This window comes from Sminthopsis crassicaudata, chromosome 4 (assembly GCF_048593235.1).
Source record: "Sminthopsis crassicaudata isolate SCR6 chromosome 4, ASM4859323v1, whole genome shotgun sequence".
NCBI classification, from domain to species: domain Eukaryota; kingdom Metazoa; phylum Chordata; class Mammalia; order Dasyuromorphia; family Dasyuridae; genus Sminthopsis; species Sminthopsis crassicaudata.
The window spans coordinates 429,342,178-429,369,940 of record NC_133620.1 but is presented as its reverse complement, the minus strand read 5'-3'; the positions used below and the strand labels follow the sequence as shown (position 1 = coordinate 429,369,940).

At 41.5% G+C, this 27,763-nt stretch overlaps 1 protein-coding gene across 3 annotated transcripts; it reads right to left on the bottom strand.

The window, feature by feature from the left end:
• Positions 1-1,996: 1,996 nt before the first annotated feature.
• CD53 (CD53 molecule) lies at positions 1,997-23,570 on the bottom strand. 3 transcript variants are annotated; one of them, XM_074263024.1, is made up of 8 exons: positions 23,406-23,570; positions 12,658-12,737; positions 11,291-11,479; positions 9,337-9,411; positions 8,562-8,657; positions 7,928-8,008; positions 4,092-4,175; positions 1,997-3,056 (listed from the first exon to the last, which is right to left on the bottom strand). In XM_074263024.1, exons 2-8 carry the CDS (start codon positions 12,718-12,720, stop codon positions 2,985-2,987), a joined length of 660 nt encoding a protein of 219 aa, XP_074119125.1. In that variant the 5' UTR covers positions 12,721-12,737; positions 23,406-23,570; the 3' UTR covers positions 1,997-2,984. The 3 variants fall into 3 exon arrangements, with proteins under 3 accessions (XP_074119125.1, XP_074119126.1, XP_074119127.1); XM_074263025.1 differs by having other exon boundaries at positions 11,291-11,432; positions 23,406-23,525; XM_074263026.1 differs by lacking the exon at positions 7,928-8,008 and having other exon boundaries at positions 23,406-23,544.
• Between the last annotated feature and the right edge of the window lie 4,193 nt (positions 23,571-27,763).

The following is a 27,763-nucleotide window of genomic DNA, read 5'->3' as shown; positions in this document are numbered from 1 at the left end:
TCAAGTCCCAACTAAAGTTCCATGTTTTACAGGATGCCTCCCCAAACTTCTTACTTAAGTTTAATGACTTCCCTCAGTTAACCATTTCCTATTTACTCTCTATATAGCTTGTTTGTGGATGTTTGTTTGCTTTTTGTTTCTTATCTAATAGATTGTGAGCTTTTTGAGGACAGGTATTGTCTTTTCTCTTTATATGCCCTGGGTTAGGACAGTGCCTGACACGTAGCAGACATTTAATAAACATTTATTGGTTAATTGTTTTAATATTTCTTATTGTCTCATATAGCCATTAACTTTTGTTTGGTCTATATTCTACTTTTCAGGGATTCTATTGCTTGGCTAAGGCTTTGTATTGCATGAAACTATTAATTCTCTTTCCAAATGTTTCCTCTAGAACTCCCCTTTCTTTTCCAATTCTTTCCTCTAAAATGCTCATTTCCTATAAAACATCTCTTCAAGTTTTTTGCCTCATATGTCTTATCTTATTTCTTCTAAGAATTCTAGTTGACCTTGTAGACAGTGTCTTTTTTTTTTCTTTAGGCTTTGCTTATAAATGTTTTGGAGTTATTCTTTTGAGTTTTTGTCTCTAACTCCACTGCCTCCACAATAGTTCTTTATTTCGACTGTTTTTTGTTTGTTTGTGTATTTATTAATTTTTTCAAGTTTTACTTTCCACTATACCTTTAAAGGTATAAATTTCTTTAAAGTACATTACCTTGTAATCCTAACTCCTTTAAAGGTGTGAACCAAGTACATTACCTTGTAATCCTTACAATTGGGATTTTGCATTAAGGACAAAATCCACACACTTCTGAAGGAAATATTGGGGATTAGAGTGGTTCTGCTACTTCCTTCTTTATGTCTTCAAAATTGTGTTGTTGGAGGATCTCAGAAATGGCTTAGGTCATCAAGTTGCAAGCTTTCAAGGAACTCTAAGCAGTCTGATCCAGAGCATGGTCTGATTACTACCTTTTGGGGCTAATTGTAGTAGCTTCTGGATCTTAAAATAACTAGTCTTGCCCATGGTTAGAGCACCAGTTGGCAATTGCTGACTCTAGTTTCTGTGTACTAGTTGGGAAAGTATAGGTTCTAAACCGCACAAAACTCTAGGCTCACTCCTGGTCCAGAACAAGCTCCAAGTCTGCATTCCTCCTTCAGGGGCCGAGCAACAGAGCCCACCTCTGCTCACAATTTTATTCTCAAATCTGAGATCCTGTTCTGGGGACAAATTGACACTGCTTGGGCCTATATGTCATCTCTGTCCCTGTTCTGTTTATTCACTTGTGGACTGAATCTGTAATTTTGACCTGGAAAAAATGACTTTAGATTCCTGATCACTATTCATTCTGGTACTTTTCCTCATTCTTTGTTAAAATAATTTTGAGAAAGTACTGGATTGTATTGCTGCTTCTTTATTCTACCATCTTTCTTTGCTGATCATTATTATAATTTATTCTTATAGTAAGCTTCTATGATAGTTCAAGCAAATTATTACTATTCTTATTTTAAAAAGACATGTCTATTCTCTGTGCTGATCATCTTTATTTGTGTCCTAGGATAGATATCACAGATGCAGGAGGTCCAACCTCAGTGTCTGAAAATTTGGGTGGAATATAAAAGCAAAACAAAAGAACAAAAAACTCAGACCATGGATTTCACCATGACAGTCTGTAGATCTCAAGTCTTTGAGCCTCCCATTCTTCAAATTCTTCACATATTCTTTTACTAGCTTCTTTACCACTGACCTCTGAACTCACTCACTGATTTAGAATTCAAATTCACAGCTTGTTGTTAAAATATTCTTGTATCTGACCTGGATCTGGTTTGTAACTTTCCATGTTGTTTGTTTGCCTTCCACAGTCATCACTCTCCTCCTTCTCTCAATAATTAAACCTATCTTCAACCAAGATTTTGAGATTAAAAACCCTGCCCTTAATAACTTTCAATGGCAAGAAGGTGTGACTCCCAAGAAGCCAAAGTAATAGAACAAGGAAGATTTGGAACATTTAATTTATTGCAGTGGAGAGCACACAAAGAAATCTTTGGTTAATAGACAAAACATAGAAATATCAACAAATCATTTTTTGATGTGATATCTGATATTACTCTAGCAGAGATGAAGAGATCTGTATTCCAGGTAGGACTCTGAATTTTTCATTTTCTTCTGAGGAACAACAGGAGGACTCATTGGCTTGGTGAAAGTTTAATCAAAGAAGAAATTATTCCAGAAGTATTTGGGGGAAATCAGCATGGCCCTCTGACAAGGGCCCTGAGCACAGCCACAGTCTCTGCTTCCAGAGGAAGAGCACACATCTTCCTCTCAGCTCAGCACCTCTGGTGAGACTCTGGTGGGTTTTGTGCTGGAACTCTGCTCAGGCTCTCTTTGCCTAGGAGGGGAGGGATGCTTGTATTGGACATCTTAAGTCTTTACTCTAGATAAAGTGGGGTATGTGTGAGGGGGCTGGAGGGAGAAGGCTTGGAGAAAGATGGAGAAAGCTGAGACGTTTCAGACTCCCTCCTGCTTAGAAGAGAGCCAGACCATTCACATCCAAAAGCCACCGTGGTGCTTTGTGCCCCAGTGTCTCACACAGTCAGTGCTTATACTGTGAATGAATGAGTTGGCATTGGTGGGAAATGCTGAACAAGTAATTGTCTGCCTGAACTCTCAGCTCTGAGCTTCTCTTGGCCTTCAGCACCTGCCATGTCTTCCCAGTTGGGCTACCTGTGTCACTCCCTCGAGGATCATGGCGGGCCGAAGGAGAGCTTCATTCTCACTGACCCACAATCCATTCTGCACCAATTGCTTGGATTGGAGGAAGAGGCAGAGCAAGGCCGAGAGAAGCAGCAACGGAGAGCCAAGCAACCATTTCTGAGAGTGGTGACTCAAGGATTTGTGTCCAGAAGGAGGATACAGGAAGGGTTTCCAGCAGGGGAGCTTGTTTCCATGGTCACGGTGTCCTTCTGTCCAGCTTGGATGGTTCTGGTCATATTCCAAGAGACTGGCTGTTTTTCTCAATTTGGCAGTTGAGGGTCAATGCAAAGGACATCCCAAGTACCTGAGAGGAGAGGTCAAAGCTGAAGTCTCCCTGGGGGGAACCACCTTTCTGCATACAGTCTGTGATGGACTAGAGGAAGTCTACAAAACCAACTTCCCCTCATCACTACTTCTACCATCAGCAGACAGGGGCTCCATGGGACAGTTCGTATTTTATATGCCCAGAGTGTCCTATGTCATCTGAGCTTATAGAGATCATCCCCAAAGCAAACCCTGCATTTGACATCTGGGGAGCCTTCGTGACACACCCCTCCAACTGCAAGACCCCAAAACCTGGGCCCCCTGAGAACTTCCTGAAGTGATCTCGGCTCCCACCGTCAAGGAGGGCATGATAGGGTTGGAAAGTGATAGGTTTGGTATCCCACATGAGGAATGAGCTCCTGAAGCATACATTCTCCCTCACATATTTCCCACAAAGAGAAAAACAGATCAAGGTAGTTGGCGACAGTCCTTTCTGCTTTTCTTTCAAGAGTGAGAATCTCTTTCCTAAAGAGCCCACAACCACAGCTTTAGACCTGGAAAGGACCTGAGAAGTTACTGGGTCCAAACTTCTTATTTTACAGATGAAAAAGCCAAGATCAAGTGGGACAGAGAGGGTCCCACAACTAATAAATGTCTAGGAGAAAAGGGGATTTGACTGAGCCTTCTTGACTGCCAGTCCAGTGCCCTGTCTACTACACTAGGAGGGCTCTCCAGGCTCTGAAGGAGGCCCCTGGATGTGAACCTGGTTGTCCCTCAGAGCAGAGCTGGAGCCAGGGCCAGCGAGCTCAGTGCAGGGGCTTTTGGCCAGACCACCCATCTGGCCCAGAACACCTGGTGACCATGAAGGACAGATTACCCAGCTGGCCCCTGTGCTAAAAGAGTTTCATTTGCTAGAGACCAAGTCAACCACTGGACTTCTTGGTATCTGGCTGGTGGAACTTGCTCTGAGTTTTCCCCACTACCCAAACTGGAGCAATTTGGAGTGGGCTAAGAGACAGATATCAGAAAGATGCATCTGTATTTCATTTGGACTAGTCCTGGAAACAATTCTTACCTGGATGACACATACACCAATGATAAGAATTCCAACGTACAGGAAGTTTGAATGAAACCATAATTTTGCTTTCATGTAGCATCCCTAAGAAAAACAGAAGATAAAAGGAGTGATAGGGATAGAGCTTGTTATTGCAAATCCATAGGGAACTCCCATATCAGGAAATTCCTTCTACCAATACAAGTCAGCACCTTTCTCTGCAACTTAAAAGCCCTAGAGAATTGCCTGAGTCCTAGGAAATTTAATGATTCAGTCAGGCTCACAGAGCCAGATGTGTCAGAAGCAAACTTGCACCTAGATCTAGGCTCCAGAACCAGCTTCTTATTCTCTACATCACACTTCCTTTCAAAAGTCAGGATATTCTTACGGTATCTGTCTGGTTTTCTCAGATGATTAGAACAGTCTTCACATTTTCCCTTATCTAGTTCCATGAAAAACAAGTGTTTTTATCCCCTATCATTTCTCATTCACACTACTATTATACATTTCTCCTTGGGCTCCTGATCTTTCCCTCCCTGGCTATCCTTCATACACTTGCCAAAGTCATCTTCCTAAAGCACATGGTAAGAGTACATCATCTGCTCAAGATGTTGCACAGCCTCCTGTTTGTTTCTGGGATAAAATTAAAACTTCTCATCTTTGTGATTCAAAGCCCTGACCTTCCCAGGCTAATTCCAGCCCTCCCCTTGATACTTTTTCACCTCATGCCCTTTCATATACTCTATGCTCCAGCTTCTCTTTTCACTTCCACCTCTTAGAACTCCTGCCTTTCTTTCAAGATTCAGCTCACATACTGCCTCCTTTGCTGATTATTTCCTGATTTTGCTGGGTTGTTAAGACTCTTTTATTTCACAAATAATCAGGTGAATATTTGTCTGGTTTGTTTTGTCTTCGTGTTTGCAGTGCCTCACACATAGTAGGTATGTTCCTTCTTGAACTGGATTGGATAGAGAAACTGAAGCCTATGGTGGAAAGGATCTCATCCTCCAGTTCCAAGGTCTGGAGAAGAGTGGGGACCCTCACACTGGTTCAGGACTAGTAGGGCAGTGGGAGGAAGAAAGTTATCCTGGGAAAATGCCCCATTCTTATCTGGGCAGGGAGTGAAGGGGAATATGCTCTTTTTTATAGATCTGAAACAACTAGTGAGAACATACTTTGTCATATACCCCATAACTATATATTGGAATCTTCAGATTTCCCCTTCATTGAGAGGCGTTTTGCAGGGGGCTTAAGGGGATACCCTACTTTGGTCTATTCCTTGACTCCTATTTCTAAACAGGAGAGGTCATACTACAGGCTCAGAAGTGTTGAGACAAAACCCCGTTCTTTTCAGATAAATCTTTTCCTTCTATTTATTATTTTTTGTCATGTCAATACATCAAAATCTGTGATCTTGTTGATGAGGCTAAATTGAGCTCATCTTAAACCTCTAGTTTTAAAGAACTGCCTAATAAAGAACGAAATCATAAATAAATTGGAGGAACATGGGATGGTTTACCTCTCAGACTTGTGGAGGAGGAAGGAGTTTGTGTTCAAGGGAGAACTAGAGACCATTATTGATCACAAAATAGAAAATTTTGATTACACCAAATTAAAAAGTTTCTGCACAGAACCAGAAGATCACTGTATACTTCAACAACGATACTGTATGAGGATGTATTCTGATGGAAGTGGAAATCTTCAACATAAAGAAGATCCAACTCACTTCCAGTTGATCAATGATGGACAGAGGTAGATACACCCAGAGAAGAAACACTGGGAGGGGAATGTAAATTGTTAGCACTACAATCTGTCTGCCCAGGTTGCATGTACCTTCGGATTCTAATGTTTATTGTGCAACAAGAAAATGATATTCACACACATGTATTGTACTTAGACTATATTGTAACACATGTAAAATGTATGGTATTGCCTGTCGTCGGGGGGAGGGAATAAGGGAGGGGGGGTAATTTGGAAAAATGAATACAAGGGATAATATTATAAAATATATATATATATAATAAAAAAAAAGTTTCTGCACAAACAAAACTAATGTAAACAAGATTAGAAGGGAAGTAACAAATTGGGAAAACATTTTTACAGTTAAAGATTCTGGTAAAGGCCTCATCTCCAAAATATACAGAGAATTGACTCTAATTTATAAGAAATCAAGCCATTCTCCTGATAAATGGTCAAAGGATACGAACAGACAATTTTCAGATGATGAAATTAAAACTACTTCCACTCATATGAAAGAGTGTTCCAAATCACTATTGATCAGAGAAATGCAAATTAAGACAACTCTGAGACACCACTACACACCTGTCAGATTGGCTAAGATGACAGGAACAAATAACGATGAATGTTGGAGGGGCTGTGGGAAAACTGGGACACTGATGCATTGTTGGTGGAGTTGTGAAAGAATCCAACCATTCTGGAGAGCAATCTGGAACTATGCCCCCAAAGTTGTCAAAATGAGCATACCCTTTGACCCAGCCATACTACTACTGGGCTTATATCCCAAGGAAATACTAAAGAAGGGAAAGGGACCTGTATGTGCCAAAATGTTTGTGTCAGCCCTTTTGTAGTGGCTAGAAGCTGGAAGATGAATGGATGTCCATCAAATGGAGAATGGTTGGGTAAATTATGATATATGAATGTTATTGAATGTTATTGTTCTGTAAGAAATGACCAACAAGAGGAATACAGAGAGTCTTGGAGAGACTTACATCAACTGATGCTGAGTGAAACGAGCAGAACTAGGGGATCATTATATACTTCAACAATGATACTGTATGAGGATGTATTCTGAGGGAAGTGGATATCTTCAGCATAGAGAAGAGCTAATCCAATTCCAATTGATCAATGATGGACAGAATCAGCTACACCCAGAAAAGGAACACTGGGAAATGAGTATAAACTGAGAGCATTGTTTTTTTTTTTTTGTTTGTTTGTTTTTCTTCCCAGATTATTTTTACCTTGTGAATACAATCCTTCCTTTGCAACAACCACAACAAAATTCGGTTCTGCACATATATATTGTACCTAGGATATACTATAAGATATTTAATATGTATGGGAATGCCTGCCATCTAGGGGAGGGGGTAGAGGGAAGGAGGGGAAAACTCGTAACAGAAGGGAGTACAAGGGATAATGTTGTAAAAAAAATTACCTATGCATATGTAATGTCAAAGAAAATGTTATGATTATAAAAATTAATAAAAAAGATAATTATTAGAAATATTAAAAAAATAAAAAATAAAGAACTGCCTAAAACTCAGAGAAATTAAATTACTTGTCCATGGTCACAATGCTAGTAAATGTCATAGGTGGGATATGGACTTAGGGCTTCTTGATTCCAAATCCAACATGCTACCCGCTATACTAAGCAGTCTGTCAGTGGTCATCAGTAATAATAATGATAACCCATATTTAGAAAGCACTTCAAGGTTCACAAAGCACATTACTTATGTGATAGTCACAAGTATTTATTCAGGACCTGATGGATATCTGGTATTTTGCTAGTTGTTGGGATGGAGAGTGAAAGTAAACCAGCTTTATAAATGAAGAACCCAAAGCTTAAGGAAATTGAATGACTTGCTTTAGAGCCATGGCCATATGCTGCAGACCTTTCCCTCACTCTAGCTCCAAAATTGCGTGGATGTATTATTAATCGGCTTCAGTTACTAACCAGTAATACTGTACGTCTGTTCATCTCCTGTCACATCCCCTTACCTAAAGTCTGCTGTCTCTATTCTGGAGAATTGTGACCTCGCAATTACTTGACAGTTTCCAAAGCAATCATGCTTTTTTTTTTCCCTAAAGAAACAGAACAGGATGGTCATTACTGGGGTTACCTTTGCATCATCATCTTTGGGGCAAGATCCCGGGGGGTGACCATTCCAATTGCTCGTGCCATTAACACCACAGCACTTTAGCTGAAATAAAAACCCCAACAAGGTCATTTGTAAGGAATTGGTGACTTAAGGAGCATAGAATGATTAACCCTGTTCCTTTGGTGAAGCTTTGGAGCTTGCCTCCACAGAAGCTGACCACTGGCTACCTGGGCTAGTGAAGGGATTCTAGTAGACACGGGTCAGCCTCGTGGGCTGGATCTGGATCACAGGTTTGGCTTGTGGGAGCCGGGTCAGACTCACTCAAAAAGGTTACATCTCAAAAGGACTGATTTGCCCATGGTTATACAGCTCAACTCTGTCAAGGAGGGGATTCAGAGCCAGCTTTTCATGACTTCAAGCCCAATATCCTCTGCACAGTATTATATAACCATCCACAAAGAGAAGCATCTGATCCTCCCCCTCCAGGGAACAAGCCATGTGCCACTCTGGGAGTTGGGGCTGGCAGAAAGTGGAGAGAAGTGAGCTTCTTTTTCCAAGTCTCCAGGGTGTAAACTCACAATGCTTCAGCCCAGTGTCTTGCCTTTGGCCCCTTGTTCAGGGAAATCTGCCTGGGTATGATGTCGGCTTGACTTACATACTCCTGGATTGCGTCCCATGCCATCTTGGTGTTGTTATCAGAATTGTAGCGTTGGATACTCTGGCTCAGGTCATTAGCCACATATTCATCGATCTAAGTGAACCAGAAGGGAAGATGCCAGGAAGCAAAAGTTAGGTCACTGAAGGACAAGGTTGGAGTCTAGTATAGACAGATGGATTATCTCTGTTTTACTTCTATCTCCCTGTAATCTTTCTTCCCAGAGATGGAGAGAATGCCAAAGACAAGAGAGGGACAGAATGAATGTCCTGCACATACTTAATTTACTGGCAGTTAGGAGGTTTTAGTTTAAAAACATATTCTTTAAAGTGACCAAAATATTGAAGCAATTTAGGCATTGAGATTTCAGTCTTTAAGTTATATCATTTTATTTTCAGGAAAAACGATTCAGTCCTGTCATGCAGGCTTATATAGCTACGTTAGCATTGACAGTTGAGATTGCTTTCACCACATGCTGGAGGATGGTTGCTCCTGAGAGCTCAGAAGGATGACCATTATCAATCAGCCTATAGAAGTCCAGGACCCATATGTAAATCAGACCCACAAACCTCTGCATGACTTTATCTCTCTGTCTCTATCTCCATCTCTATCTCTCTCTTTGTTTCTGTCTTTCTCTGTCTCTGACTTTGTCTCTGTCTCTCTCTCTCTCATACACACACACACACACACACACACATACACATATACACAGGCACAAAATCAAACTTTTACCTTCTTATAAATGATACAGGGAACAGCATTATGCATTACATACCTTCTGTTCATACACAAAGAGCAGGATGGCCACGATCACCTCAATCAGAAGGATGAATAGGAGCAGGACGAAGAACTGCCAAGAAAGAGAGGACAGGGTTACCTATGGGGACAATGATGGGACCAGTACGAATGGAGCATGTTCTTTTCAGCATGGGATTGGGCCAGAGGATGACAGATATCCTTCCCACTCTGAGATTCTATAACTTTAAGATCCAGCCATTCCATAAAAAACCCCCACTATTTTTTTCTGGCTATTTGACTCTTTATTTGATTCATTCTGCTTTACCCCATCACTTAGTATTTATATGGACATTTTTGTTCATCTCGAGTTGTACATTTATTTAGATATTTCTTCATGTTTGACCCATATTACATCTTGAAGGCAGGGATGTTATGGTGTTCACAAGGGAGAATATAATTAAGAAATGAATCAGGCTGATTGGATGGATGTGGCTGATTTGTGTTTCTTTATATTTTGGGAGGTTTCTTATTTTAGGTATGTTTCTCATACAAGCTGGTGTGTGTGTGTGTGTGTGTGTGTGTGTGTGTGTGTGTGTGTGTGTGTGTGTGTGTGATAGAAATAGAAAAAAGAGAAGGAGAAGAGACAGAGGAGGGGGGAGAGAGATACAGAGAGACAGAGACAGACACAAAGACAGAGAGAGGAGAGAAAGACTGGTTTGGGAGATCTGGAAAACAGAAATTTCTACCTTCTCTCCCATATCAATATTCAAAGACTTATCGGGGGTAGAATGAAGGTAGGAGGATTAGGCAATTTTAGTGAGTTGGTTCATATCATGGTTTGTGTGGTCCCTGTGCATAGTGTCCTGTGTAAGGAGATAGAGAACTGTTCTCATAGAGTTCTTCCTGTTATTTAGGGCATCAAATAGCTGATCACTCCCAGGAATTCTTTCATTAAACCTTATTAGTTAGTCTTGGAAACATTTACTCAGCCAAAAAGCCTTTATTAAGGATTCATCACGTGCAAACTGCTAGGAGCACAACAATGAAAATGGAACAGTTATAGGGGCTGATTGCCCATAGTAAAGGGCAGATATAATATATGGGACAGAAAATTCTCTCCTACCAAAAGACCAGAACCACAGTGTCCAGAGGATACTAGTTTCTCTATCACAAACACAGACCTTGACCCAACTTCTTAAATAGGACAAGGAAAGTTGCCATATAATTTGATGTTCAGCTGTTTCAGTCAAATCCTACTCTTCATGACCTCATTTGGAGTTTTCTTGGCAAAAATACTGAGGGGGTTTGCCATTTCCTTCTCCAGCTCATTTTACAGATGAGAAAACTGAGGCAAACATGGTTAAGTGACTTGCTCAGGATCACAAGCTGTTAATTGTCTGAGGCTGGATTTGAACTCAGGAAGAAGAGTTTTCTAGGCTCAGATTTATGCACTGCAGCGGCAGCCAGCTGCCTATATAAAGCTAAGATAAAAAGTCTTCATTCTAGAAAGGTTTGTAGAGAAGGGGTGTTAGGAAGACTTATTAAATTAAGGCTCATCTTAGAATGAACCTAGGCTTTTTTTTTAAACTATATCTTGAAATATTACAACATACTGTGACCTCTTGAAACTTGAAGAAAAGGAAGCATTTAACCTCAAACAATAGCAATTTAAAACAGTAAAGGTCTGGAATTTATCACCCAAAGAAGTAGCATAAGCTGAAAATATAAGGTGTAACTGTACTTGTGGGTGAGAGATGTGTGTCAGATTGCTAAGGGACCTGGGGGCGCTCCACAACTCTAAGACCACATCTCCGCTCTGAGGTTTCTGGTAATGTGGGAGACAGCATTCAGGCCACATTTCAGATCTACAATGGCGTCTCAGGTGTTTTTTTTTTTTTTTAACGTATCTAAGCCTGGCCAGACCCCCTCCCCCATACCCATTTACTGAACCCTAAGAAGCATCCCGATTACTCCCCAGGCCCGGCACTCACCGACATGAGAAGGCACTTGTTTTCCTTAATCGAGCCCATGCACCCCAGGAAGGCAACCACCATGATGATGGACCCCACGATGACGACGACATTGCCCACAGTGAGGAAGGGAAGGTTGTAGAACAGGACTCCAAACCTGTTACTGATCAAGAAGTAGATCCCAAAGCCCAAAATGGTGCATCCACTGACCTGAGACAGGCGAGACCAGGGGTAGCTTTGAGGACAAGGTCATGGCCACAGTGTTCCTGGGCTCTCCCTTGAGTGGGAGGCTGACTATCCTTGCCCCCCCACAGTGTTCTTGCCCCCAAGAGTCTGGCTAGTGACTCTAAGGCCTCAGCACCAGAAGGGATGGAGCATCAGGGAGAAAGGGCAGTCAAGAGAAACTTTCTTAAATGAACGTTCTTGTCCATCTGTCCAAAACGTCTTAGACAACATGGCAGGCTTGGTCCCCATTACAGCATGCCCATTCCCAAGTACTGGCCATCTTCTGCCCCAGGTTCACCCTCCCTGAAGTATCCACTGGGATGAGCCTTCCTTTAGAGGTTTAGATTTGGGACAAGGGTAGAAAGTTTGCCCAAATATGGGGGGACAAGGGTAGAAATCTTCCCAGCTAGCTCTTCCTGCTGTGCAGACACTTTGAGAACCCAAGGTACCAACCTAGAGACCCATGTTCAAGTCTCCTGGGGTCTGGATCACTGAGTTTGACACAGTAAAACCTTTCAGAACTGGACGGCCTACTTTATAGTTCAGTCATTCATTCAATGGTTCCCACCAAGGATTTCATTCCTGAGTCTGTGGCTCTCAAGCCATGTCCCATAGCAGAAGTAGAGGAGCAAAAGCTAAGAAAAGTGGGATTAATTCTCCAAGTCTTTTGAGATCATGGGGTGATGAAATTATTAATATCTTTAATTATATGGGAACTATATTGTGGCACAGAGGGAAGAGAGGAGGGAAACTTTCTTTCTTCCTCCCTCCTTCCCTCCCCCTCTCTTTCTGTTCCACCTCTCTCTGTCTCTCTGTCTCTTTCTCTCTCTCTCTCTCTCTCTGTCTCTCTCTCTTGATGTCTCTCTCTTTCTCTCTCACTGTCTCTGTTTCTCTCTGTCTCTCTCTCTGTCTCTGTCTCTGTCTCTCTCTCTCTCTCTCTCTCTCTGTCTCTCTGTCTCTCTGTCTCTCTCTGTCTCTCTCGCTGTCTCTCTCTCTCTCTCTCTTGCTGTCTCTCTCTCTGTGTCTCTCTCCCCATCTGTCTCTCCCCCTCCATCCTCACTATGTACTGTGGGTAGAATAGTTATTTTTTTCAGGATAGTGAGAGAGGAGTGAAGTGAAGAACCATTTGACAAAAGAAAGCCAAACCAGCCAGTAGTGCTTACCCAGAACAGTAGGTTGAAGAAAAATACCACATATTTCAGCGCTTTCAAGCTACTCATGCCCATGCTGAGGTGGTCTTGCCCTAGAGGAGGGAAGTTGGGAGGAAGAATCAATCAACAAGCATTTCTTGAAGGCTTACTAAGTGCCAAGTATTGTGCTGAACATATAGCCTAAGCAAAAAAAAGAGGCACTTTAAAAAAATTAAATTATTTTTACTCTCAAGAAGCTTACGTTCTAAGATGGAGAGAGAAGACAACACATAAAAGCGAGCTGAAAAGGGGAAGAGAACATGATGATGAAGTACACAGAATGAAGGATGGCTGATCTGAGCCCTTAGGAGGTTCTGGGAGGAACTCACCAATGGAAATACACTTCCAGGATGGAGGGACAAAACCAGCTAAGGCATCATAGCCAAGGTTAGAGAACAAAGGCATCTCAGCTATGTAAAATGGCTTTATGTATATTGGAATACTAAATTTCCTGATACTTGAGAATCTGTTTTAGAAAGGTCTTAAGTCATCTTTCCATTTGCTAAGTATCCCCTAACTTCCAGATTCCCTAGTCTCTGAAACCAGAAATATATCACAATGCACTAAGAATCAGAGAATAATAGAATTGCAAGGAAATCACAGAGGTTATCTAGCTTAACTCTTACCCAAAAGCATGAATCCCATATGTAATATCCTTAACTCTATTGACAGGGAATTCACTATCTTCCAAGTTATCTTATTCTATCTTGGACAGCTCTAATTATCATCATAAGAAACTATATAGTCAATCTGTTTTTTTTAAGCCTGGGTTTCCATCCCATCAAGCTTAGAAGTACGGGGGGGGGGGGGTGGCTATTCAAGGGCTCAATCCCACTACTAACCAACATGGGAGCTCCATTTATAAGCTAGGCCAGTTGTTCCTCCTTAGATAATCTAGTGGTATCACATCACTTGGGACTGACTATGTTATTGCTGAACTTAGTGTGACCAGCAGAAAGATCGGCCAGTCTCTGCCTCCCTGACAGTTGTGTTTATGGATGACTTATCACCAGGCCCAGTCAAACTGACCCTGAAATTTCTTCCCTTATTTTGCCACACGAGTAAAGTAGAACAACTGAATCCCTTTTCCACATGAAAATCCAGACATTTAAAGCCAAATATCATATTCTACCCTCTCCTTACAAAGTTTTCTTTTCTCTAGACAAAATATCCACGTATCTCTTAGTTAGGAATACAAGCAGCAAGAATTACTCTCAAAACAAAACCATGCTCTGAATTTAGGTGCTTTAGAACTCATCTTTTGTCATTTCAACAAACACCAATTGACCCTAATGGCTCAGCCCTGTGAATGAGAGTGTTTACTATGGGGTCACAAATTTGGGTGTCCCCATACTCCCACGGTGAAGAATGACAAGGCTGGGAAAAGATGATAGATTCCACCACTTGGGTCTTTAAAAGTCCTTAGATAAACATACATAAGATCTTCCCTTCACATTAAAGTGCCCTCCTCCTTTTTAACTATCCATATTCTCTGTATTTTGCTTTGCTCTCATGTCACACAAACCAGCCACCCAGCTGCCATACTCAGACTTGCACAGAAATCCATGCTCCCAAACAGCTTCATTTGGTCCAAAGAGCATTAATATGGATTCGTGGGCATTCTTAGAATTCAGGTCATCCCAAAAGGGTCAGAGGAAAAAGCAGTAAGTAGTGAAAGTTGGTTATTCCTTTCTGAGGAGGGCCAAGGTAGCTTTTGTTGATGTGATATCAACAATGGGGACACTGTCTATCTGCATAGGGTATATGCTCTCACCATATGATGGAGAGCCTTCAAAGTATGGTCAAACCTGAGGCCAGAAAGGAGACCGTCATGTACCGCAGTAGGAGCTGGTGATTCACGTGGGAATAAATATTACTAGGAAAAATCTAAAAAGCATTGCTAGAGATGATAAAGTAGTAACTGTCACAGAAAGAGAGGAGAAATAGAGATCCCCAGGAATGTACAGAAAAGAAGAGGTAAGGAAGAAGCTATTGGGATAGGCTAGGAATGTCTTAATCTTAGGATAGGATTGCTACCTTAAGCTGGATGATAGGTATAGAATTTGGAATCAGAAGACTGAGTCTGAATTCCACTATCCAAGTGATCTTAGAAAAGGCATTTAATTTCTCTGGCTCTCCATTTCCACAATCCTAAAATGAGGGAGCTGGTCTAAAAGATCCCAGATATCCCCTTCTATGCTAAATGCTCTGATACTACAGTTGTGACCAGAGAAATCAGCAGTAAACGCTGCTCTTTGCAGGTTAGAGGAAGCCCTTATTTGAAGGCGACCTTCACAAAAGAGAAGTTTGGAGTATGTAACAGAAATGAAGTATGTCATGTGTGATCAGGAAGTTGAATTTCTACAGAACATTTTGACCGCATTATGATACCATTGCTTTTGGCTGAATTGAGACAAAGAAAGGGACAGACTGGCAAGGTACCTCCATGTATTTGTGGGAGCTATCTATCAGTGTATAATATCTCCACTGACATCAGAGGAGCTGAGTTGGACTTAGTGCCCACGGAATGGCCAGGAAAGCAATAGCAATTGCTTATATCATGAGATGTTCAAGGTGTCAGAATTTCCTAGTTGCTAAACTAAGTGAAGCCAGAAACACATGGCCTTGAATATATTTCCACAGGTAACAAGCAAAGTGCATTAAAATTTCTAATGCAAGTAGGTTGATTCAACTTTACAGGTATCACTGAAACTTGGTGAGATGGAACTTATTACTTGAATATATGGATTTGGAAGAATATACACTATTCAAAAGGAGCAGAATATCTTAAAGGAAAAGAGGTGGCGAAAAAGTGATATACATTAAAGAAAATGTATTTGGTGGGGGAGGGATGCCAAGATGACAAAGAAAAGGCAGGACCTTGCCTGAGTTTTAAATATCACCTCAAAATAAATTTTGGAGTGGTAGATCCCACAAAAGGGTGGAGTAGTGAAAGTTACTACGTTGACAGGGAGAATCAAAACACAAAGTCAGAAGACAAAGGCAAAACTGCTACATTTAAAGCCTCAAAGAAAACTATGCATTGGTCTTAGGCCATAGAAGAGCTCAAAAAGCATTTTAAAAATCAGGTAAGAAATGTAGAAGAAAAATTGGGAAGAGAAATGAAAGTGATGAAAGAAAACCATGAAAAACAAGTCAACAGCTTAGTAAAGGAAGGATAAAAATATTAAAGAAATTAAGACTTAAAAATAGAATAGGCCAAATGGTAAAAGAGGCACAAAAATCCAATGTAGAAAATATCTTGAAAAGCAGAATTGGTTAAATTGGGGAAAAAAAATACAAAAATTCACTGAAGAAAAGAACTTCTTAAAAAGTAGAATTGGCCAAATGGAAAAGGAGGCACAAAAGCTCACTGAGGAAAATAATTCCTTAAAAATTAGAATTGGGCCGATGGAAGTTAATGACTTCATGGGATATTAAGAAACAAGAAAATGTAGGTAAGGAGATCTAGAAACCAGAGAGAGGAAACAAAATAGTGCAAATTTAAGTTGAAAGGAAAGAGAAAGAAAATTGCTCAGAGGAAAGATGTTTCAGTAAGAAATCACAAACCTGCTACAGAGATATGGTCCAGTGATGGAAAACTTTAAGTTTTTGGACATATTCTGGAGCTCTACATCAATAGCAAATAAGCTAATAGATTTTGACTGACTTTAATAATTTCATTCTTTCAAAAGTAGATAAATCTGTTTTAGAGCTAATTCTGACTAACAAAGAGGAACTGATTATGAAAGTAGAAATAATAGCAATTTTGTGGGGAAATGATGCTCTGTCTTGGAATGCATGATAGAATAAGAGAGGAAAGCTGAGCAAAGGGCAAAAAATTTCAAAAATTTCAGAAAAAGAATAGGTAGGACCTTATGGCAGCCCCAGAAGGATGAGATGCGTGCAATTCTGAGGATACCCACAGAAAAAATTCGAGTCTGTTGCTATTTTAACATTTTTATCAATGACTTACTTGGATAAAGGCATAAATGATATGCTTATAAAACTTGGGGTGATTCAGATCTGGGAGAGATGATAAATATACTGGATTACAGAATCCCAAAGGATCAACAGACTGAACCAATGGAGCAAATTGAATATTAAAATAAAATTTAATGTGGTTAGATGTAATGTTTTATACTTGGGTTCAAAAAAATCAACTTCACAAATACCAAATGGGAGAGAGGTCTCAAGATAGCAGAAACAGAGCTGGGGATTTTGGTGGACTGAAAGCTCCAAATGCATTAACAGTATAATAGTGGTCAAAAAAGCTAATTTGATCTTAAGTTCCACTAAGGGGGAGTGGGGGCATAGTCTCTGCAAATAATGATGGTCATTGAGTCAGTCAAGTCACTAAATAAGCTTGCCCTGTGCCAGACATGATGCTAGTTGCTCAGGATACAATGAAAAGCAAAAAACAGAGTCCCCATTCTTAAGAAGTTCTCATTCTAATGTGAAGGAGAAAACATGAAAATAATTATGTCTGTCCAAGATGTCTGTAGCCATGATGACACTTTCCCTCATTCTCTCTGAGCCACTGGTCAAAGTGGAGGAGTTGGAACACTCCTTGCTCTCCACTGCGGATTCCAGACTCTCCCTGCCCCCTCCTTATCTAAGCAATCTCTCCTCATCTGAAGTTACTCATTCCACATTTACTGCCCTATCAAAATTCTGGGAGCTCCTGCTAATTCACTTCCAGCACATTCTCCTTTCCTCTCTGAGTTCAGGGGCAGGCTCACAGTCTGTCTCCTCTTGTACTCCTGCTAGAAGTCTGATAACCACATCTCCCTAAGCACTCTAATCTCACCATTGATCAACTTACTCCTTTCACTGGTCTCCTCCCTCAGCCTCTGGATCTTGCTGTCACCCGCAGACCTACTCTCTTTCACATTCACAAATTCACCTATCTGATTCATTCCTCACTCCACCTCCCAAGTCCTTTCTTATCTAATCTCCTTCTCCATTTCTTTCCCAGGTCCTTACCACTGCACTAGCTATGGTCTCTTTCATTTTCTATCTTGACCCTTGGGGAAACAGTTCAATTTTACATCATCTCCTTGAATCCCCTTCCTATTTACTGAATCAATGATCAGCCCTCAATGATCCCCACCATTTACTGTTTGTTTCCCCATAGGGGCTGTTGAACAAAGCTGGATAAAATTATGAAATAATGCTACCTAAATGTGCTACAGATTTATGTGTCAGAATTTACTATGGAAAAGTGATTTTTTTGCACCTCCACTATCCCACTCTCTGTAGTGGCTCTTCCAAATCCAAATTTTTTATATTACTCCCTCTCTGCACCTCTCAGCTGAGAACCTTCATGGGGAAAAGACCAGATTACTTATTTTTAAAATTTTTATTAATTTATTTGTTTTCCTGAGACAATTGGGGAATAAGTGACTTGCCCAGGGTCACACAGCTGGGAAGTGTTAAGTGTCTAAGGTGAGATTTGAACTCAGGTCCTCCTGACTTCAGGACTGGTGCTCTATCTACTGCACCACCTAGCTGCACCCAACCAGATTAAGAGTTCTTGGTAAAAGCTCTCCCTTCTTTCCTCCTCTTCCCCTCCCATCACCCAGATGCCCACCACTGTCCCACATGAAGTCAGAAGGGCAGCCATTGCTCTGCAGAGACAAGCCCTTCTGCCTGCACAAGCGATCCCATTCCATCTCATCTTCTCTGGAAGATTGATGCCTCCACCATTCACTTATCTTGATTTCCTCCTTGTTTACTGACTGCTTTCCACCACACTTCTCTGCCTCCTCATCCTCACTTCATCCATCTAGCCCCCTGGGCTAGCAACAGTGACTACAACGATGACAATAACGGCTGGCATTAATACAGCACTTACTATGTGCCAGAGCCGGTGCTAAGTGCTTGACAAATAATATCTTTTGACAAGATAATTGACCTTACAATTGATTCTTACCACTCCTAGGAGATAGGTGCTATTACTACCATGATTTCACATTTGAGGAAACTGAGACCCAAGTAGAGAGCTAGTGTCTGAGTCAAGATTTAATTTCGGGTTTTCCTGACTCCAGGCCCACTGATCTAAAATCTTTTTGTGGCTAAACTGGAGAACACTGCCTGTAATTAATTCCTTCCTCTCATTCTCTTCCTTGTTTCCTCTGGCTTCTGGCCGCCTTCAGCTGAAACTGCTGCCTTCAAAGTTACCCATGATTTCCTAATCACTACATGTCGTGACCTCTTTCCCAGTCTTCCACTTGGTGACCTCCCTGCCCCTTCTAGTGGTGTGCAAAGTCTGGGGCTTCACGACCCTCCTCTGTCTCGGTTCCCCTCTCCCCTGGTCATTACCCTGTGCAGGGTTTATCTCCATTACATCTCTCCTCTTACCTGGTGAGTCACCTGGGCTCACTCCCTGGGGGAAGCTGCTGTCAGGTCTCCCGGCTTCACTCCCACTCAGCTATCAGGGTCAAAGTGGAGATCTCTAACCGGCCAGGCCATTCATTCAGTAAATCCCAGTGACCCCCCCTTTGCCCCCAGGACCAAAAAGAAAAATCTGTTGGGCATTCAAAAACTGACTTTCCATTCTTTTTACGTGTTGCTCTCCTCTGTGTGACAGTGACATGATCCTTGCTGTTCCTTAGATAAGATACTTCCTCTCCTGAACACATTTTATTATTTTTGGAGGCATCAGGCTTGAGTAACTTGCCCAGGGACATACAGCTAGGAAGTATCTGAGACCAAATTTGAACTCAGGACTTCCTGACTCCATGCTGGTTATGCATTTTCACTGACTTTCCCATGCCTGGAGTTCTCACCTATCTCATATCAAGTCCTTCAGAAAGCCTTTTTTTTTTTTTTCCCTTGAGGAAATTGGGGTTAAGTGACTTGCCCAGGGTCTCACAGTTAGGAAGTATTAAGTATCTAAGGTCAAATTTGAACTCGGATCCTCCTGACTTCAGTGCTCTATCTATTACACCAGCTAACTGCCCTGGAAAGCCTTTTTTTGATCTCTCTTAAGGCTAGTGCTTTCCTTCTGTTGATTACCTCCAATTCATCATACATGAATTTTGTTTCTTCTCGTTAGAAGGAGAGCTCCTTGAAGGCAGGGCTGGCTTTTACCTTTCTCGGTGTCCCCAGCGCTTAGACCCAGAGTGGAGGCTCAGTAAATGCAGAGTGACCATGCCCTTTTCTCCTCTCCATTCACCACCTCCAACACCTCTCTGCCAGCCTTCTCATTGGTCAGACAAAAGATCATGTCCCTCTTGACCGGTGAATACCTCTTCTGAAACACCTTTCAGGAAAGCATCAGCCAGGATTCACTTCATTCTCATCAGCTGCCTCCCTCTCCATACTAGCATCCACTGCCTGCCTTTGCATGATGGCATCCTACCCATTCCCTCCCCTTCTGGACTCACTTTCCAGTTCTGGAAAAGTGAAATATGATTAAATCAACTCTGCTATTATTTTTGAATAGAGAATGTTGTCAACTCACTCTTTCTATAACTATCAAACCCAGAGTGCCTTACTCCTGGATATCCTGTAAGGCAGAGACTCTCATCACTTTGTATTTATATCTCCAGCCCTTAGTATAGTTTTTGGAATAAATGCTTTTTTATTCACTCTCCTGCTTAAGATCTGATTGCCTAATTGCCACTAGAATAAAATACCAACGTTTCTATTTGGAATTTATAATCTTTCACAAGCTAGCTCTGGTTTACCTTTCCAGACATTGTTCTTTAGTCCCCTTGCTAAATGCTTTATTCTGATTGCTGTTCCCAGTAGAACATTTCATCTCCAATCTCCTTAAGGGTACATGCTAACCGCCTTCAAGTGTTTGAAGAATTATTCTTTCTAAAGTTCTAAGCACAACTGAGTTATGACTGTAATCATCCACGCCTTGTGTCTGTTTCTGATGTTCCCCTATTACCTGGGGGTTCCCCAAAGGAAGGGCCTGTACAGAGTGGTATATACCTAGGGAGTGCTTGACAAATATATTTTTGTTGACTGACTAACTTTAGAGTAACAGTCAAACCACAGCTAGCGGCTATTTCCTGTAACAGAAGCTGTAAGAATGAGTGTTCTTGGAACACTCGTGGAGGAAGTGGAGGAACCCGGTTCTGGACAAGGGCTAAGAAGGTCAAGACTGTAAGCAGTTTAGTGCTGGAAGGAACCTTGGAGAAAGCTAGTCCAGCCATACTGATAAAGGCACCAAGACCTGGAGAGATCAAAGAGATTTCATGCCTGAAGTCTCATAGGTACTAAAGACAGAACAAAGATTTCAAGTAATAGTGTGGCTTCTGGTGTCAGAGGAGGGACTATGACTGACTGCTGTCTGAGGTCACTTGATAGTCCTTTCATTTTATACCAAGCTGGAACTGACTCAAACACAAGATTCAGGGCATTTGGCCCTCACACTCCTTAAACTATGAATTTAAGAGTTCATTCAGTTCTAGGGGGAGAAAATGAAATGGTCCCAATCAGCCAAAATTCAGGTCTCATTCAGTTCCTTAGTTTCTTATATATTGTGCATACTATTCTTTAACCACAGAACTATCCCCAACAGATAAGAGCACATCCTATAAATCCTGAATATTTTGTTTATTTTAAAAAGATTATAGAGCACCAGCCCTGAATTCAGGAGGACCGGAGTTCGAATCTGGTCTCAGACACTTAATACTTCCTAACTGTGTGACCCGGGCAAGTCACTTAACCTCAACTGCCTCAGGGAAGAAAAAAAAAAAAAAGATTATCCATTCACACATATTTCCCGAGCTTTTACCCTAATACTATCTAGACAGAGGACATAGTCTCTGTGTAACCTCTTCCTCCTGCCCCTTCCTCAAATCCTTCTGGTTTGAATAGCTTTGGGCCTGAATCCACCAAGCAGCTTTTAACTGTACCCTCAGCCCTTGTCTGGGAATAATTCTGCATTGGGAGTAATCAGATTGGATCTTGGTAAGTTCTTTTACCTAAGAGAAAAGGCAAATATTTCGCAGGGTGCTGTGGTGTTATAGGAAGACAGAATCCAGCAAGAAGGAGACCTGTTTGTTAATGGATGGCTCTCCTCTGGTGCATGATTATAGCTGTAGTTATCAGTTTAGGAGCATGAAATAGAAATTGTTTTAACATGTGATTATTTCCATGGTTCAGAGATTCAAGATTCCATTCCTATGAATAATCCCTTCATGGACTAGAGGACACAATCACAGTACAATTTATTAGATGGCTTTTACGACTTACTGTGGCCAAGTAATCATTACCCAGGAGCCAAACTTCTGGCAATGAGTCTCTGAAAGTCTTGAGGCAGTTTTTCATTTGACAAGACCCAGGCAAAATTCATCACTGAGCCCCTATTTGCAGCTTGATAAGTCTGCCAGAGCTTTTTCTCAGCTGGCATAGCACTATAGAACTCATAATACATTGTGTGTCACTTAGAGCCAGCTACATGGCTCTAAGGGGAGCCAGTGCTGGATTTGGAATCAGGAAGGTCTGGGTTCAAATCCTGTCTGAGATACTCACTAGTTGCATAGCCCCGGGCAAGCAGCCTCTGCCTGCCTCAGTTTCTTCATCTGTAAAAAGGGATAATAATCACATCTATCTTACAGGGTTGTAAGAATAAAAATGGAGTAATCTTTTAGCAGTGCTATATAAATGCTAGCTGCTGTTATTAGGAGAATTATGGATGTTCAGTCTGTAATTTTAAAAATTATTAGAGTTAATTGATTTATCTGATGTATTTTTAACAATCTGAACCTATAACTTCTTCAGTTAGTGACACTCCTAGTATTGAAACACCATTCGCTAATGGAGATGGCAACCTTTGCAGTGGCTTCAGACTTAATTCTCTGGAGCACTGAAAGGTTAAGTGACTTGCTAATAGTCACATAGCTAAAATGTTTCAGAAACAGTACCTGAACTTGGGTCTCCCTGACTTCAGGAGTGGGCCTCTCTCAAGAGTCAAAGCCCTGTCCAAGCCTCCCTCCCTCTCCTTGAAGTCCACCGGGAGTTTAGCAGACCGGTGATTAGCAGCCAGCAGTAAGTGGAAGAGGCAAGATCTGCCTCCTGGCATTTCTGATCCGCTCTGGGGCAGGGTATGGACATCAGTCCCTGTTTGGATCCCACATAGCCTCGCTAGTCCTGAGGACCCAAAAGGTTACACGTCTAGACGTGCTGGAGGAGAATCTACTCTCTAGACCTGGTGAAAAGCATCTTGCTTTTGGCAGTCTCTCTGAAATCTCTCTGCAAGTCCCTGGTTCTGGTTTCTCAACAGTGTCCCCAGTCATGGAAGAAAACATGGGCGGATTACGTACTCTGGACCTGAGGGAGATAAATTGATCACTAATCCCCCTAAACCCTTGCTGCTCTCTCCTCCCACGTCCTCTCTCAAAGCCTGGAACTTGGGGACTCTCCTTGTTCTCTCCTGGTATAGCTCAGTTCTTGGGACAGGACTGAGAAATTGGGGATAGATCAGCCTTGTGAAATTGTCAACACTCAGCGCAGGCCCTGAAGTGCCCTGTTCTCCCTCAACTAGAAGACCCACTGGTGGGAGCCTGTTAATTCCACGTCCCTTTGGGCTGCACTCCTACCATCCCTTCATTTCCTTCTCTGAATATCCAAGTTTGAAGATATGGTCAACAAACAGCCTCTTGAAGCCTAGGCTAAATTCTGCATTAAAAAAAAAAAAAATGGCCTTGACTTCACAGTAGCATTGATTGCAAGCTAGAAAAATAAGGGATAAAACTTACTGTTCCTGGGCACTCTTGTCTCGTCCTTCAGACAGAGCTCAGCACCCCTTCCCTGGGCTGGAGGCTGGGCCCGAGGATGCCGTTTCCGATGCTGTACGTGAAAAAGGGGAAGTGAAGCCCTTCACGGAATTTATCATCCTGTTGAGATGACAGGAAACTCAAGTCAGAAAGGAGAGGAAGTGATTGTGAATCCACCCACCGCTGGCCATGGAGAGAGCAACTTTTTATGGTGACCTTCGAAAAATCTTTTTTTCTGGAAGTCCTCCCCTCCGACACACATACACATACACACACACAACGCACACATGTGTTTACACAAACACACGCATATAAGCACATACATGCACACAAAATATACACATACACAAAACAAATACACATGGATACACACTCATTGAAAACAGTCTTCACTCACTGGACCACCCTGTGGGCTCAGGCTGATTTCAGGGTATTAACAGAGACCGGACACGTAAGGGTCAGGAATCTCTTTATTAAAGATTTATTAAAGCATGCTTTGTGCTAAGGGCTTTACAAATATCACCTCATTTGATCCTCACAACAATCTGGGAGGTAGACACTCTTATTATCCCCATTTTACAGTTGAGAAAACAGGCAGATGGAGGTTGACTTATCTAGGGTCACACAGTTGTATTTATACTCGGGTTTTCCTGACTTCAGGTCCAGCACTCCATCTGCTCTACCCCCCCCCCCAAACAAATGCTTTAAAAATGTATTATAATAATTTTTTTGGTCTGACTCCCCTCCCCCCAAGGCCCTTCTCACTTGATTACATTTATTGCAGTTTCAGATTTATTGTTGTTGGTCCTTGAATTTTTGAAGAGGCTTCAGTGACAACATGAGAGAGACTTGCCTGTGAATTGTATTTAAGGGAGGGAGAGTTTGCACAAAATTGTTAATCTTACTCTTCCAAAATCTTCGAAGTCCGGTGGCAAGATAAAAAAGATACATTTCTGGATGGAAGAAATTGAGTAAAGTCATTTGTTCCACTTAGTGTTCTCTTCCCTACCAGACAAATGATTGCTATTCATCAACTGTCTGAAACAAAACTTTGGTTTAGAGCACTCGTGGTTTAGTTGTGTAATCAGAAAGTCCTTGGTTCAAATGCTACTTCAGCCATATTTCTTGACTTTTAAGCAGGAATATGCCAGAAGTTCCAGGGACCTTCCTAGAATACCCCTAAATGGAAAGGTTCTTGAATGGTCTCCAATTTCCAGGGCTCTGTAGATAGATACCCATTTATCTTGCCCCAAATTTTGTCTTCTCCAAGGCCAGAAATGAGGACTACTCCTTTGAATTAAAGCAGTGAAGGACCCTATTAAAATGCAAATCTACTGACAATCATTAACATAATACCTAGGCTTAATTGACCAGAGAAGTTTGGGAAACAGATACTTAGAGATTAAAAAAATTAGGTAATGTGTAAATATCCAAGAAAAGGCAGGTAAAAGTTACACCTGGAAAGGCATATTGCAGGTAAATTGTGGAAGGCCCTAAGTACTGGATTGAAAACCCCTACACTAAAGGATCAGGAAATGGAGGATGAATTAGTAAAGGAAATTGAGGAGGATTAATCAGAAAATACTGGAGGATAACCAGGAAAGAATAGTGTGAAGGGAAACACAGGAGAAGAGAGGATATGTGGATCATCCAACAGTCTTAAAAGCTGCTGGAAAGTAAGGACCAGGAAGGTATGGACTAAGAAGGGATCGCTGGATTTAGCAATTCAAAGATTATAAATAAAGTTGAAGTGTGCAATTTAGCTGAGTGGTGGAGTTTAATCAGTATTGCAAAAGGTTGAGGAGTGGCTGGTGAGGAGATGGAGGAAACAATGTGTACGATTCTAGGAATTTTGCAATAAAAGGGAAGAGAGACATAGGACAATGTGAGAAGATGACAAGGTTAAGGGTTTTATTTTAAGGACTGAACATTTTTGTAGCCAGTAGGGAGAAGAAGAGAGTAAATATAAGAGAGAAGAAGAGGCAATGATAGATGATGAGGAAAATTCCTAGAGTAGACACTAGGGAATATGATGGAGGGCACAAGCAAAGAAAATGGAAAGTGGCAAGAAGAGTTCTAAGATAATGGGAACTCAGCTCCTTATCAAGTGGGTGGTTTGAGAGTACAGAGAGCAGTAAAAGGGGAGATCAGAGGAAGAAAGGGACTGGGGACTGACCTGAAAGGCAGAAGAATGTTAAAGAGGAGGCAGGGGAGAGTTGTTTTTTGGTACAAAAGATGGAGATGCTGAATCATTAGGTTTAAGAGAGTGTAAATTTACTATGATAGGGCAGGGAAGTCGTTAGGGTATCTGTCTTCTAAGGTTCTGTGATGTCCAAGGGTGACATTGCTATACTTGGCTTCTTCCAATATTGGAGAGCTGGGGATGACAGCAGTGGAGATTTGGGTCAGAATTACCCCAGAACTGAGGGCACATTCTAAGCCTTTGCCTAAGGATTCAGAATTTCTTGTTGTAGTCATGGTATGGTATTCAAGGCCTTCATTTGTTTGAAATCCCAATCTTTTCAAATCCAGGTGGTATAGGAGGTGCTGTTCAGATGGTACTAAGCCTAAGGTCCCCATCGTTCTGATTCCAGGCATAAAGCCTAAGGCCTAACCAGAGTACACAAGGCCTTTGTGGAGGTCCCAGTAGGCTGATGTCTGATCCTTAGCCCAAGTCTCCTGGATCCAAGTTTGTACCAGTTCTGTCCATCCTTTGGCTGCTTCACAACTTTACATAAGGGCCAGTGCTATGTAGTTGTTTGATTAGAATCACCTGCATCTTAGGGTATGGCAATGAGGATCAGGATCAGAACTATACTGGGATATTTAGGAACTTTGCCCCATTTGAGAATTCTAATCTCCTTTTAAAATATTCCCTTTTCCTACTTGGTTCCTTACATTGTTAAATGCTCTATAAATGCTTAAGGCACTTCACCCATCAGGCAAAGAGTTAAATTACCTGTAAGGTTCTTTTTATGGTCTTGAATTCTGTGTTTCCAATTTTGGGTTCCATGGTATAAAATCCCAGGCCTGAGGGACTTGTAGATTGTTAAGATTAGATTGTAATTCAACTCCAATCTAAAGTATAACCCCCCACAAATTATTCAGCTGCCCTCAAAGATCTTCAGTAATAAGGAATTTACCACCTCTCAAAGTAGTCTATTCCATTCTTGAACAACTAATTATTAAGAAGTTCTTCCCTGTATTAAGCAGAAGCTCTTAACTTTTCTCCATTGATCTTACCTTTTCCTCCTGACACCAGGCAGAATAAGTATATTCCATATTCCATATGAAATCTTATCAAATACTTGAAGACATATCCATACCCTCTCCCATTAAGTATTCTTTTCTCCAAGTCTTTCTCAAGATGAATACTTCTACCTGTTAATCTTTTTTGTAAAAAATTTCTAATCTGACAGTGCTATTCCTTTTATAAAAAGTCTTGTGTTTAGTTTAAATATTTGGGTGGCCATGGGTTGGCAATTTGCTAAGTTATTCCACTGCTTTGCAGAAGTCTTCCTAGAATAGGTGGACTTGCACGGGAGTGAGATCATCCCTTAGCACCAGAGTTTTTAAAGGGAAAGACGATGGACGTAGGAGTAGAGAAAGTAGATAGGAAAGAGAAGAGTGATAAGAAAGGGGAACATGAGGGAGGAAGTGGATAGCTAAATCTAGAATGAGAGCACATAAGACCACAGCCATAATTCCTGGGAGAAGCCCAACAGATTAAGTGTTCTCCTTTTCTGAATCTGGAGAATCCAGAAGAGAATCAAGAAAATGATCAGGTTGCTGTGCCATTCAGCAAAGATCTTGATTGTTTCACACTCCAGTTTTTCCTCGGCAGTCTGGATATGACTAGAGATGGTTGTTCTTTCTGCAGAATCCAGAACACTTTGACATCTCTGTGAGTTTCCCTCCTGTTCAGGAGGGAAATTTGCTTCTGATTGTCAAACAACAACTGTAATTGGGGAACCTCAGGGGTTGGGATAAGCAACATTATTCTCTCAAGATAGCTAGGCAACTCTGTGCAGCAGTGGACCAATCTGTCTCAATTTCTTCAACTGTAAAATGGGATAATAATAGTATTGATCGTAATGTTCTATTGTCTCCAGAAACTGCAGATCGCTCTCTGGGAGGAGATCTGCTGTCTCAACTCAATCCCAGACTAGACTCTTCTTCCTCCAGAGAGCCATCCCAACTCTGTCCTAGAGTAGACTCACCCTCCAGGCTCAATGTTGTCTTCTTTTATCCTCCCAAAGAATAGGCATGGGATAACTCAGGGGCTTGTGGGAAAAATGCTTCAACCAATGAACTTGCTCCTTTTAAAGGTTGTGTAAACT

Bases quoted from the DNA above. Each gene is read 5' to 3' on its own strand.
- CD53 (XM_074263024.1), bottom strand. From the start codon at position 12,720: ATGGGCATGAGTAGCTTGAAAGCGCTGAAATATGTGGTATTTTTCTTC. The intron at 8,658-9,336 runs GTATGTAATGCA...TGGTTCACTTAG, and splicing joins TCTTTGTGTATGAACAGAAG to ATCGATGAATATGTGGCTAA. The intron at 8,009-8,561 runs GTAAGTCAAGCC...TTTTTATTTCAG, and splicing joins GGGACGCAATCCAGGAGTAT to CTAAAGTGCTGTGGTGTTAA.